Raw genomic sequence first — 13284 nt, forward strand, 5'->3', positions numbered from 1 at the left:
CTTGCAGCTGATAGCGGCGCACGATTTTGCGCTCCCTCCCCACAACATGTAGATTTTCGCCCGTTTTAGGGGCGCCTTTATCGCCAATAACTGCACAGACGTTGGCTGGTAGTTCAGAAACATGACTGTAGTGTGCGGGGCCCTTTCTGGGCCCCTGTGAGCGGCAAACCCGTTATCAGGCACCGTGCAAATCAGGGTACTCGGCGAGACATGGCGGCAGCCGGGGGAAGTGGTAGTCTTGTAAACACCGCCTTCCTCCTGGACCTGAACACCGGACAGAGACATGAACTGAGCACCGGGCGAGATGTTACTATAGGTAGGTTTGTCATCATGGAATCTAGAGCGTACAAGCACACCAAAATGTCATAGATTACTCTGAATCAATGCAGTGACAATAACGTTTATGGTTCGTGGTCCTTCGAATTGTGCTCACGTTACAAAGTGCATTGTCCAGAACAGTGCATTTACGGTGACTTTCGCTCCATGTACAATCATAATGGACCTTGGTAGGGTCCGGGCGTAGGCCGTTGTACATGACATCGCAAACAATTTGGCACCCCTGCCATTTTAAAAACTGCATTTAGTTCACAATTTATTGCATTTGGTCCTTTGGGGCAGAAATATACTAGTAAAGATCATTGGCATAATGTGAAACCATTAATATTCCTGAACATTTATTGCTGTATGTCGCATGTCAACTAGTAATACATTATAACTCAAGTTTATTGGCATAATTAAGCAGAAACTTACATGTTCTGCATTCTTTTCCATGCATGTGCATTTCATCATTAATATTTTACCGCAACTTCTGCTTTTCATCTGACTTTCAGGATCCAATAAGGATGTTGACATAGCCATAAAAGGTGAAAGTGTGGCAGGAGTGTTCTGTGTGGTACAGGCTAGAGTTGGGGGCTTTCTTCTGTCTGCCGCCCAACAGGGAAGTCTGACTCTGAGCTGCTCCATCAACGATGTGGAACTGGGGGAACCAACGCAGCTGAGCCAGGGTAGGTCAGGCTCAGTGGCAACAAGGGATATTCCATTTAATACGCGATTACACCAAGAGGCTTAAACAATGTTTTAATCCTCCTTGGGTATAGCGAGATAAATCTCCTTGGATGCAGCGATGCAAAGTTGCATATCCTAACTTCGTTCATGTCTATAACATAACTAATAGCTTTGTAGGACCAGTGAGATGGGGGAATGAGTCAAGAACATCTGAGCTCGACCAGATGATGATGATCATTACTATATTTTCATTGTACTAAGCTATAATGATATCTGTTGCACCCTCAGTTCCTTCATAAATTTTTAGAATCTACTGGTCAGACTCTTAATAAATCCAATTCGTAAAGTTGTAAAAAAAAAACGTTTCCATGAACTTACTCAGAACCCCTGGCTGTTAAAGTAAAAAGTAAAACAAGTCAAAACCTAGATATACCCGCCTCAAAGTACTTTGAACTGAACTGGCTTTAATTGTCTGTTACAGGATGCCTTGTCAGGGTGGGGAGACATGGTCTCTTCAGGTTTGAGAGAAAAAGGTAAGAAACAAAGGGGTGTTTTACTTCTCCTTGAAGCTACAAATGCTCAATGATCATTGATATGAAGTAAATACATACCCAGTGAACGTAGCCACCTGTTTTCTTTCAGACATTGTGTCATTTTATGACAAAAACATTTTATTGACTCTCACAGAGTTCAATACAGGTCAAGTTTGGGAGTGCATTTGTGGCAATAGATAACATCAAAGCCACACAAAGTAGGCAGCATGTTACTGTCAATCACTGGTTTATACAAGTCAACTTCATGTATCAAGTTCATCCATTAACAGTGGCTGTAATGGATAACTATGAAGATGATTGAAGACCTATTTACTGTTGCTCACACAGCTGATTAGGCCAAAGGTTACCAACAGATGATGCCATGTATGTCATCTGATGTTCTCAGCTGCCCAAACCTGATCCGAATCTGTCATCATACTTTCTGTAACACGATCTCTCAAGACCTATTCCATAACAGCACACTGGTCCATCCCATTTAATACTTAAGGGAGTCCAGGTTGACAATACATATTTTTCCTCTTTCTATTAACTTGAAGTATGGAAAGGACTTGACACATGTCTTTTTGTAGGACTTTCAGAATCCCAACAGATCTATTTATTAGCTTTATGTCATGCAGAAAAAAAAAGCTTTCATTTGTTTTTTGAAGTCAGCCCCACAGCATAGGTTGTCTGCACAATGGACAAATATATGCTAAAATGACAGGCAACAGCTGTATTGCTGGAGGACCGAAATGGGGCAATGTGCAGTGTACTTATCAAGGGATGCCTTGAGGAGGTAATTCAATTAGTTTCTAGAAATCTGTTGAGGTCCATCATTGTTGGCTATCTACATTTTGTCTTAATGTAGATTGTACCTTGAGTTCCCAAAAGTGAATTCTTCCAGTTTTGAAATCACTATATGTGAGATTTATTTTCGTCACTAAAATTGCAGTAGAAAATAGTCATTGCCACGAAGCTACGGTCACTGGCATTGCATCACCAATGACTATTTATTTGGGACATACGCATGATTTATTTGGGACATACGCATGATCATCGTAACCAAATCCTTACAATGTTTATCGTTATCAAGTTTCTCGATGTGAAAACAATAAATGATACTGATAGGGTATCGTGGTCATATCACAGGAAACAGTAATAAATCACCACATGCATGTCATGAGAAGCTATAATCATGGATACATTATATCTCTACATGGTCAGCACCAAGCTTTCTTTGTTACAGTGTTTCTAACGGTATTACTAATAGGCACTTACTACACTAGTACCAACCTTGACTAGTACTACGTGATTGTATAAATCCATTGTACATAACTTACAGATCGTATTGGTCTTTAGGTATTAGGTAGAGAGTGCATTCTGATTGCATTGCTTTTGGTTACATCTTGGCAATAAATCATCATACCACAAAAAGGCCATATAGGCCAATAATAGACCTACAAATGAACCACTCAGTGAAGCTGATAGGACTCAGCAGCACCACAGTATTGTCATACATGTACAGCATCTGTCTGTCTTACTCACACATGCACAAACACACACACACCCCTTGCACACACACACACACACACACACACACACATACTCATACATGCACACACACACTCACATTCTATAAACTTCACCAAACAGCACAGAACAACAACATATCAGCTTGAACTTAGTTGAAGTGTACAATATGATAACTTATATTTGCTCACCTACAGGGAGGAGAGGAGACCTACCAGTACTGTCTCCTCCCCTCTGTCCCCTGACTGGTGTGTGGTGGTGCAGCCCAACCTAGACTCCGACCTGCTGGAACACCTGACCACACCTGACCAGGTGGCTAACCTGGCATCCTCCATCCTGAGCCGGCAGCTGCTGTCCTTACCTGACCTCCAGCCTACCCCACAGCTGGTGGATACACTGTTCAAGGCCTTACAGGTAAGCAAACTGTAAACAAACAAGCAAAGATTCTCTCCAGAGATTAAGCATAAAGATGTGAGGAACAAAGTGTTTTCATGATGTCCTAGGATTTGAATGTGCAATGTGCATATAAACATTCAGGCACTAGATTCTATTTAAAACCATGCATCAAATGAAAATGCCAATGTCACAATGTCCATTATGTGTTTGTGTATAAAAATTTTAATGTTGCAAACCAGTATTCTTGGTTACCAGTATTGTATAAAAAAAACAGAAAGTGCCATTTCTTATAGTTTTTTAATGTTTCTATATTAAGGTAGCACAGTGATTTGATGATTGCAATTTTCTACTGTTACAATGTAAAATTTGTCTTCTGGTTTAGACTACAACTAGTTGCCTACCTTCCTGACCTACATATACATGTAGATAGATCACCTGGCCTTATCATTTAATTATTCAGTGCCACGCAATCTACAACATTGATGAATGAACTGCTTCCTTTATCCCAACATCGACAGTACATTTTAAGAGCTTAAGGTTTGAAAGATAAATGAAATTTTCCCTTCTAAGAGTCTTACAATGTCTCAGCAACGTCCAGATTAGTGTTTGACTGTTACCAGCTTGACGCCTGATAAAACACAGGTCCATACGTATCTAACATTATCAGGCATATTTTCTACTCCAGCCTTTTTAAGTGGTTGTAGGAAACGTAACAGGTACATTACAAGCTGAAGCTTTCCAGCCTGTAATCAAATCAGCTCCTCAGTAATTGAATCATGACAAGTCAGATAAGGAAGTTGCTACGTCATTGGTAATGGTCTTTTGTTAATGATAATCTTTCCTGTGCTCTTTCTAGGTCGCAGATATATCCCTCCGAAAGGATGATGTATTGCACTTAGTCTGATTTGGCTTTAATGTAGGATTAACACAGATTCTTCTGTACTTACATCAGGCAGGGCTGTCCCTGGTGCTGAAACCTGATTTGATCAGTTGGTGGTTGGTCATATGTCATGCTGCATAGGGATATCAATCAGTATCATCATGATGCCTTACAATGCAACCAGGCATTTGGACAGTGTGCTGTGTCACATAAAATGGTTTGAAATTGGTTACTTGGTCTATCCGGGGGCATCATTACCCAAAAAGCAGAAAATAAGGTTAACATCACTATAGATCAAATGAATTTCAAATTGTGTCTGAAAGCCTGTATTTGCAATGTGGTGATGTCAGGAAAGCCAGATAAGTTTAAAGCATGAATGTTCACCTAACTTTTTTTTAGGGTGTCCTTGGAAAGAATGGGGTGTGCTTTTAATCAGTAATAGCTTACTGAGACCTCACCCCAGTACTTCTGTCCGAGTCTGTCGTATGCCCGTATGCTGCGAGCACCTCTACAATGCTATATATGGACATCATTATCGCTCCAGGATGGACATCCAAGAATTTACAGAAATGTTCTTGTTGACTAATATAAACTGATGGCTATTTGTAACATCACCACTGATTGGCCAAATGACAATTACTCAGTACGAGATAAGATTTGGAAACAATCCAACATTTCAGACAGCTTCCACTGTCTTTTGTTGGTGACTAAAGGGCATAACTGGAGTAACCAGGTTTTAAACCTAAAACTCTGAAGACAGCAGATGCTATCTGAAACGTCTGCCTGTCTCCAAATTTTATCCAGTAGCTTGAGTAACTGTCATTTGTTATATCTTATTACCTGGATATCTAACCTTCATCAATTTATCACCATTGATTGGGTGTTGATATGATATTGTCCAGGAGGTATCTGAGGTAGACCAGCAGGTATTGGTGGATTTTGTGCGGGAGTTCTACCAGGAGACGGGACAAAAGAGCAGTGATGGGAGGGGCGAGACACCTGCGGGCCGGGTCCCAGGTCACACCTGCATCATCCAGCTGCTGGTTCAGCTGCTCAGGTTCTCCCTGGTAAGTGAATTTCTGCGCAAAGATGGACTGTCTTTGATCGATCTTGGTCTTTGTCCATATACATCTCAGGCACAAGGTAAAAAGTAAATACTAGATAAAACAATTTGTATAGCCTACAAGTAAAGCCCTAGATGATAGCTTGGCCTCTAGCCAGTGGTATGCTCCATGCCTGCAAATTCTATCATGATTTTATAATGTACTGCATGGCAGCAGTGTTGAACAAGACCTTAGTGTAAGAAGGGGTGGGATTATAGGGGTGGGCACCGGTACCGGTACAAAACCGGTATTTCTTAATGGACCGGTCCATAAAAACCAGTCCGTAAAAAATCAGTGGACCGGCCTATGGACCGATTAGAAAATTCATGGTACCAGGCTACCAGCAGGAGGCCACATAACTGGTCTAAGAAAATACAAAGACGCAGATTTAATGAGTCGTTTTCGAAGACTTTAGCTGTGAATCATATCTAGAAACACTTAAAGGATGAGTAAACAGACGGCAAGAGAGTATAGTTATAATTTTGAGACAAAGTGCAAACCTAAGAAATTATATCGTTCCAGACATGACGTTTGGAGACTTTTACGTGTGTCTCGCTCTCCAAAATATGATGTACTGCGACACTACTATAATCAGGTACAGGTACAGGTCTGGACCTGGACCTGACCCTCTGGACCTGGACCTGACCTGAATTTTATGTACCGGTACCCACCCCTAGGTGGGATGTTTGTCTTGTTGGCACCTTGCTTTTGCTATTACCATGTGTCATTGTCCAAAATCAATGCATTCATTGATGTAATCCATAAAATCAGGTTTAAATGCTATCAGTCCATTGCTCAGCTCTGAAGAATCCCATTTCTGTATTCCCAGGACCCCATTCAGCACAACATCCTGTGGCTGCGTCTGCTGGCAGGACTCAGCACCTTCACAGCCAACCTGCAGGCCCTGGTGGAGTGTAAGGCTTCTCCAGCTGTGCAGGGGGCCATGGCAGCCCACCACTGCAGCGCAGAGCTTCAGCTGTACAGCTGTCAGGTGCTTGGGCAGCTGGCAACGTACAGACCACTTCCTGGAGAGAAGGTATGTTGAAAGGGCACTTAGGCTGTTTAAGTTAAAGGCCCCTCAAGCTGTGCAGGGGGCCATGGCAGCCCACTACTGCAGCGCAGAGCTTCAGCTGTACAGCTGTCAGGTGCTTGGGCAGCTGGCAACGTACAGACCACTTCCTGGAGAGAAGGTATGTTGAAAGGGCACTTAGGCTGTTTAAGTTAAGGGCCTCTCGAGCTGTGCAGGGGGCCATGGCATCATTCTGATCATTTTAGAAGATATGCATTTTATTAGCAGAAACCTGATATCTTTGCTATGACATAAAAAAGATCATGCCCATGCATGGGCTCCTTTTTCAAAGTTGGAAAACAATGTCATTGCTTGTTGCAGTATGAAACACTGGCACATACAGACCACAGGTTCGAAATGTGCAAAATACTGAAGTGTCAATTGTTATGTTTGTCAAAGCTGGTGTGTACTTGTCTTGCATGTTTTGTACATTGTCAATGTTGTTTCCTCCATATGCATGCCAGCATTAACCAACGTCATGTACATTTAGATAAGCATACCATACACTTCACATTGATGTAAAGGTTGCTATAACATGACTGTCCCCCCCAGGCCCCTGTGCGTCAGTCTGTAGTGGAACTGGTGGTCCGTGCCGTGGATGAACACAAGGGTGAGGAGAGAGTGGTGCAGGCTGGGTGCAGGGTGCTGGCAGCCCTGGTGCAGACCATGTCATCAACCATCAACTTTGTGGTGCTGGCAGGTAATGTTTTAAAGAACTAGATGCAAAACATTGGCTGTACTTAACACTAAAAACTAGCACTCAATTCTCATCACAATTCTTTCAAATTCTAATTTCCTTCAATGGTCACTTTCGGGGGAAAATAAAGTATAGGGAACAATGCTGATATAAGACTAAATGTACTTTTAATGTATAATCTGAGATGATAACAAATGAGCGCTTTGAATTTCTCTTTATATTAATATGATGTTTTCTCTCTCATTTACCTTTCTGATGAGCATCATTCTCTCATCTTAACTATCTTTCCTCCCTTCTGTCCTCTATCTTATCAGGACTGGAATACCCAGAGGAAGGTAAAATGTACATGTCTATTGGTGTGACAATGTTTCCTGCTAGCCTGCTACACTGTCACTGTGTGTGCATGTTTGAGATTAGAGTGCACAAAAATAAGAGATAGTATAGCACAGTAGGTCAGAGGTTATCAGGGCATGCTTAGTTGTGTGCAAGTGTAATTCTAGTTTGATTCATGAAATTTAACAAGTAGTGTTTTCACACATTAGTTCATGTTATGCAGGGTACAGTCAATGTAGAATGAGCAATCAGCACTTCTTGGGTAATTAAAGGATTAGTCTCAAATACACTTACTAAGATACCATGAACAATGGAACATCTTCTGTAACAATGTGAACGTCAAGGAGAAGTGTTGCTGCAACTACTTGTTCCATTTACATTTGATGCTTTTAAGTACACCACATAATATAATATATGAAATAAGGAAATGGACGAACTGCAAAAGTTTACATATTAAGTAATGGTTATAAAACACAAGAGTGTCATACATGCATAAGCACCACATACCTGTTGCATGAGGAATGCAAAATGTACCCTCAATCTTGTTCTTACTGCCCAGGGTTTTGAGATCACTTACAGTTTGACTTTTGGCAGTGGCCTAATGTCTGACATGCTGTTACTGCAACCTATTGAATTTCTGGTAGTTATTGTATCTATTGTACCTTTCCCAGATGGTAGCCTGTCTAGGACAGAGGCATTTGTGGAGACGGGGCTGGCCGTGCTGGACTTTGTACAGCAGGTTGCCATGATTACGGTGAAGGATGTGATGTCACTGTACCCACACAACACGTCCGTACAGCAGGATGGCATGTGTATCACCACATACTTCACACCAGTAACGTGAGTCTCAGTCTGTACAGTACTTGTCTATCACAAAGCTTGTATAATCATTATGATAACATCATCACACTTGTAGTTAGTTGACAGTGTGTAGGGCTATTAGACATGAGAGATTATTCGACATAACATCAACATTGCATGCCTGTTCAAATTCAGTGGAAAATCAGACAAGTGAATGTAGTAGGATCAACCAAGTGAATTCATACTAGACTGCTACAGAAACTCTTACAGATCAGCCACACAATTGATAGCATTGTATTTTTTATCTTCAACCAAATTGTGGACAAAGAAAAAGGGCCTTACCATAGATACAATGCAAATCACATGCTGTAATAACCAAAACACATTATAAGCAGGAGGTTTTGCAGACAAGGTTGAGTAACTAGATATAAATGCACACAATATCATTAACTTCAGGATAAACAAGTAGCGTGTACTAATCTAATCAAACTCAGACAAACTCAGATACTTGTATAAGACATGCATCATGTCTGCTAATCAAGTACATATTGAAAAATAATGTAGGTAAAAGTCACCAAGCAGTCCCAAGTCAAAGACCTGTCAATGTGGAGATCAACTTTAGACAAAGATTTAGGTACATATACATTATATTACAGATGTATCATAACATAAAACAAACTTTTACACCTCATAAACTTACATTTTACATCACTGGTGTGGAATATTCACAAAATAGTTGATGGCATACCTAGTGCTTCAACTGTCATGTACCACACATCTTTTGTTGATGATTATGAAATCATCAAACAGCCTTTCTTTACATTCAGACAGAAAGATATGTAATGTTATACACTGACATTCTCTGCCATAAGAAATATAGATAAGTCGTCCCTAAGCTAAGCACCTACCATGGATATTTGAACCAGGTGGATATTATAAGATGAATATTACAATTACAGTGGTAATCATATTTACAACAGTACATGACATGCAGCCTATCCCAAGATGGTTGTTCCTCTGCGCTGTAAGAACTGGCGCGCAGGATGGTCGCTGGACAGTTGTACTTGATCTGACTTCCCTGCTGGCTTCTTCTTCTTTCTTGGCTCGTTCTTTGTCCGCTTGAAGACTGTGACGCACCTGTGTCCAAATAAGGCCTGGGGCAGTTTACCTGATGGGTAACAACAGAGTTGTCAGTAAAACTTGCAGTACTGTCTATGATTGAGGACAGATGTTTGTGATCTTAATAGTTTCATCAGTTGGTAAATATCAACTGATTAGTTTTTTGCACATAGGCAATGTATTTCACCTGCCAAAATGTTGATGAACAGTCAGTATTGTCCTGGGGAATGTGGCAGATGGTCCACAAAAACAACGGCAGACATTGTTGTGTTTAAAAATCAAGAATAAACCGGGGAAAATGTAGCAACACACATTTTATGGCATCTAAATGTAAGTGTAGGATTACTGACATGACATCATCTGTTGTTGTTTCTGTAGGAGGACCTGCTCTCTTTGATGACTGGCAATGATGGCCCAGAAAAATTCACTAAACGCATGAAATCATCCCCTGTCTTGTCCATCACGTCTGTCTGTTTGTTTGATCATCCAATCACCTGTGGTTGCATCTATCCATCAGATCATCCATACCATAATGTTACCCATCTGTCAATCATGTTTGTTTGATCACACACACACTGCATACTCATCAGAAGCCAAGAGAATGTCCTCGGAACACGAAACTTGTATATACTTTATCTGTTGTTCTTCTCAAAAGCAATGGAGGAATAATCTCTGCATAAGCTTACCTGGATTGGAATACCCGTTATTTCTATTTCTGATTGTTGTTTCATGGCATAACCATTTGTACAACACAAGAAATGAAGATATGGAAGAAGGTGCAGAAAAATACCTGCTGCAGTCCATGTGTCAGTCTCAGGGTCATAACACTCCATGCTGTTGTAGGGGTCGGCGACCTCCGGCACGTCCCGTATCCCGCCGGTACAGTAGATCTTCCCGTCCAACATGGCGGCCGAGTGCAGTGCCCGCACGATGCTGATGTTGGCGACCCTGGTCACCTGGTTGGTGTTGGGGTCGAAGACGATGACGTGGTTGTGGAATGCTCCTGCTATGGCGTAGATCTTTCCATCCATGGTCACAGCTGGGCTTCCGATGTGGTTTATCAGGGAAGATTCCACATACTTCCATCTACAGCAGAACAAGAGGTGTAGCAGGTGATATAGTGCTGTGAGAAACAGTCAGCATTAATCTGCTTCTGACCTTCCTTTAGAAGGATGGGAGAAGCAGTCATAAAGATTCTGTGCTGTCTCATTGATGGTAGAACTGAGAATTACAACTGTTACAGTGTTGAAGTTCCTGACATTGTCACCAATTTAACAGTTCTTGATGTCACAAGCATAGCAAGTATGTGCAGTCCAATACATACAATGTACATCTGAAAACTTGCACAAGTAAGACCAACACCCTCTGTGTCGAAATAGGACACTATTGAGTGGACAGTGAGAACTTACCTGCCAGTTTCAGGACTGAAGCATTGGATCAGGTTGATGGGAACAATAGGGTTGAACATGGTGCTCCCCCCAATCACGTACAGCTGACCCTGGCATGCTGCAGTTGCTGCTGCACACACTGCCCTGGAGAGGGGCATGATGCTCTCCCATTGGTTGATCTCCGGATCGTAGACCTCGGCGCTGTCCATGACGACATCATGTTGGTCCAGTCCCCCAACCACGTACACTTTCCCGTTCAGGAGAATGCAACCGTGGCTCCGCCTCGCATCCAGCATGTCAGCAAGGTCCAGCCACCTCTCAATGGCCAGGCTGTACATGCTGGCCTTGTTGGTGACTGTGTCGTCCTCTTCCCCTGTTCTGGACAGCATGGCCTTCCCTCCAGTGATGTAGATGCTGTTTCTGGTGGCCGCCACTCCAGGGCTGAGGAGGGGAACAGGTAGCTTACCCAGAAGTCTCCACTTTGGGTCCTGTGGGTCATAGTAGATCAGCTTGTCAGTGCTGACTTCCTTGCGATCCACCTTCACCATCCCTCCAACGATCACCAGGACGCTCCTTCCCACACAGTCACGAGGCTTGCTCATCTGTATTCGACCAACCCATTCTGAGTCACAGTCCTGCAGGAGGACATGCTTCTTTGCCTGCTCCACAAGCTGCATGCAGTCAGGGCACTGCTTGATCAGAGCGTTCTTTGACACAACATTCTGCAGGTAGCTCGGATGTACGGATATAAGCCTGACTGTACCCAGCATGTCCCTCACGGCGTCCCGGCGATTGGCAAGGTCGTGGTTCAACCACCGCATGGCCGTGTCAAATACCGTCCCTTCCTCCATCACGAACAACTTGTCACTGGACAGGTACTCTAACATGTGATCTAACGGCAGGGCGAGGATTTCGCTCTCCACACAGACGTCGGGGAAGTTCCGCAGGGCGTACTGCTTGGCTGCCTCCTGTAGCCGGTCGCAGGCCAGAGCCTCGGCAAACTGCCACATGCCGATACAGTTGGCAGGGTGCAGGTTGTCCTGCAGGAAGGTGCAGCAGGCTTCTCGGACGTCCTGGAACTGGTAGTGGCAGGAGGCTTCCAGTAGGTCCTGGGCATTGGCTGTAGTCATGGTGATCTCTCCTGGAGAAGTTGAAAATGATATCAGTTGTCATTATTTTTCTTTAGTAGTGTTAAGGTATCTGTTAAGGCTGTTTATCATGATCAGAAACATGTTTTTTTTTAAATAAAAATGCAATGCAACATCATGAATATCATATAATTACAACCAAGTCTCAACATGCTCTACTTGTTGAATCAATCAAAACTCTTATTGGACATTCCAAGTGATATATTGATAATGAACGTAGAAATTCTTTTGTTCTTGTGTATGTCATATTGAAGGTATTTATTTTTGAAGTTAGATTAAGATGATGTAATGGATGACTGCTACCTCAGAAACAAAAGTACCATTAAGAATTCATGATTGTCACACACTGAATTGATAAGTACTACTCCTCATTCTCTGATAACTTTGATGCTATAGCTGTTGCCTGTAATATGATTTATAAATCTCCAAGTCATATGTTTCATGTTTTACAATAAAGCTCAGGGCAAAATAACAGCACTGGTACTTGCCTGTGTAGATGTAGTTGATCAGTCTGCTGACAATATCAGGGGAAACACCTTTAAGGATGGCCTCAGAATTCTGGTTTTCTCTCATGTCAGCTGAGAACATGGCCATGAAGTACGCATTGGTAGCCAACACTGCCCTAGGGGTGGTAATGATGGAATAGAATTTGAAGTATTATTTTACAACAGACAGTTGTTTCAGGCTCAAGTAATCAAGCAGGTCATGTTAGGAATAAATATCATCATGCATTCCATGTTTAGATATACAAATGTAGCCAATATATAGCCTGATTGAATCACGCTTATATTAAGCGATTCCCAACACCGGTCAGCCCCTAGAGGGGAGGGGCTATTACCACCTTGGATAGCGGAGTTTGTGTCACACAGACTAGCCAGTATACATGTAATGCAAGGACTATTAGTCATCCATTAGCAATAAACAGTGTGCTGTAGAAACATGTTTCAAAAGTTCGGTACTTGTGGCAGTAGAAGTTGCTGTCCTCACAGCAGACAGTGATGTCTGTCAGCTCTGCATCCTTGCGTTGCTGACACATCAGTTTCAGTACATTACTGGGCTGTTCAGGCTTACACAGCTGGTACCCTGCTTCTGCCACTGACTGCCGAGCTGTGTCTGGGGGGGGGGGGGGGGATAAAGTAAGCATTGTAGAAAAAGTCAGGGAGAAAACAATTGGCTGCCTTAGCTAATGGCCGAAAGGTGGACTGGTGAATAGTATAACATTATGAAGTACCATGTAATGTTGAAGCAGCCAAGAACATTGTACATAATTTTGTATGATATC

At 42.4% G+C, this 13284-nt stretch overlaps 2 protein-coding genes across 2 annotated transcripts in view; one reads left to right on the plus strand and one right to left on the minus strand.

Annotated features, from left to right (window-relative positions):
• Positions 1-13284, plus strand: part of LOC136435294 (uncharacterized) — a 25312-nt gene continuing 12028 nt past the window's right edge. The window contains exons 1-10 of the mRNA XM_066428634.1: positions 1-316; positions 831-1004; positions 1487-1538; positions 3266-3482; positions 5247-5411; positions 6277-6483; positions 6521-6637; positions 7069-7216; positions 7528-7548; positions 8218-8386. Of these exons, the coding sequence (XP_066284731.1) occupies positions 211-316; positions 831-1004; positions 1487-1538; positions 3266-3482; positions 5247-5411; positions 6277-6483; positions 6521-6637; positions 7069-7216; positions 7528-7548; positions 8218-8386 (1376 nt within the window). The 5' untranslated portion in view covers positions 1-210. The remainder of the gene's footprint in view (positions 317-830; positions 1005-1486; positions 1539-3265; positions 3483-5246; positions 5412-6276; positions 6484-6520; positions 6638-7068; positions 7217-7527; positions 7549-8217; positions 8387-13284) is intronic.
• LOC136435019 (kelch-like protein 38) overlaps positions 8635-13284 on the minus strand; it is a 7078-nt gene continuing 2428 nt past the window's right edge. The window contains exons 5-9 of the mRNA XM_066428188.1: positions 12962-13109; positions 12491-12624; positions 10876-11995; positions 10257-10552; positions 8635-9515 (exon numbers count right to left, since the gene is read on the minus strand). Coding sequence (XP_066284285.1) covers positions 9343-9515; positions 10257-10552; positions 10876-11995; positions 12491-12624; positions 12962-13109 — 1871 coding nt within the window. The 3' untranslated portion in view covers positions 8635-9342. The remainder of the gene's footprint in view (positions 9516-10256; positions 10553-10875; positions 11996-12490; positions 12625-12961; positions 13110-13284) is intronic.

Source organism: Branchiostoma lanceolatum, chromosome 5, assembly GCF_035083965.1.
Source record: "Branchiostoma lanceolatum isolate klBraLanc5 chromosome 5, klBraLanc5.hap2, whole genome shotgun sequence".
Lineage (NCBI taxonomy): Eukaryota > Metazoa > Chordata > Leptocardii > Amphioxiformes > Branchiostomatidae > Branchiostoma > Branchiostoma lanceolatum.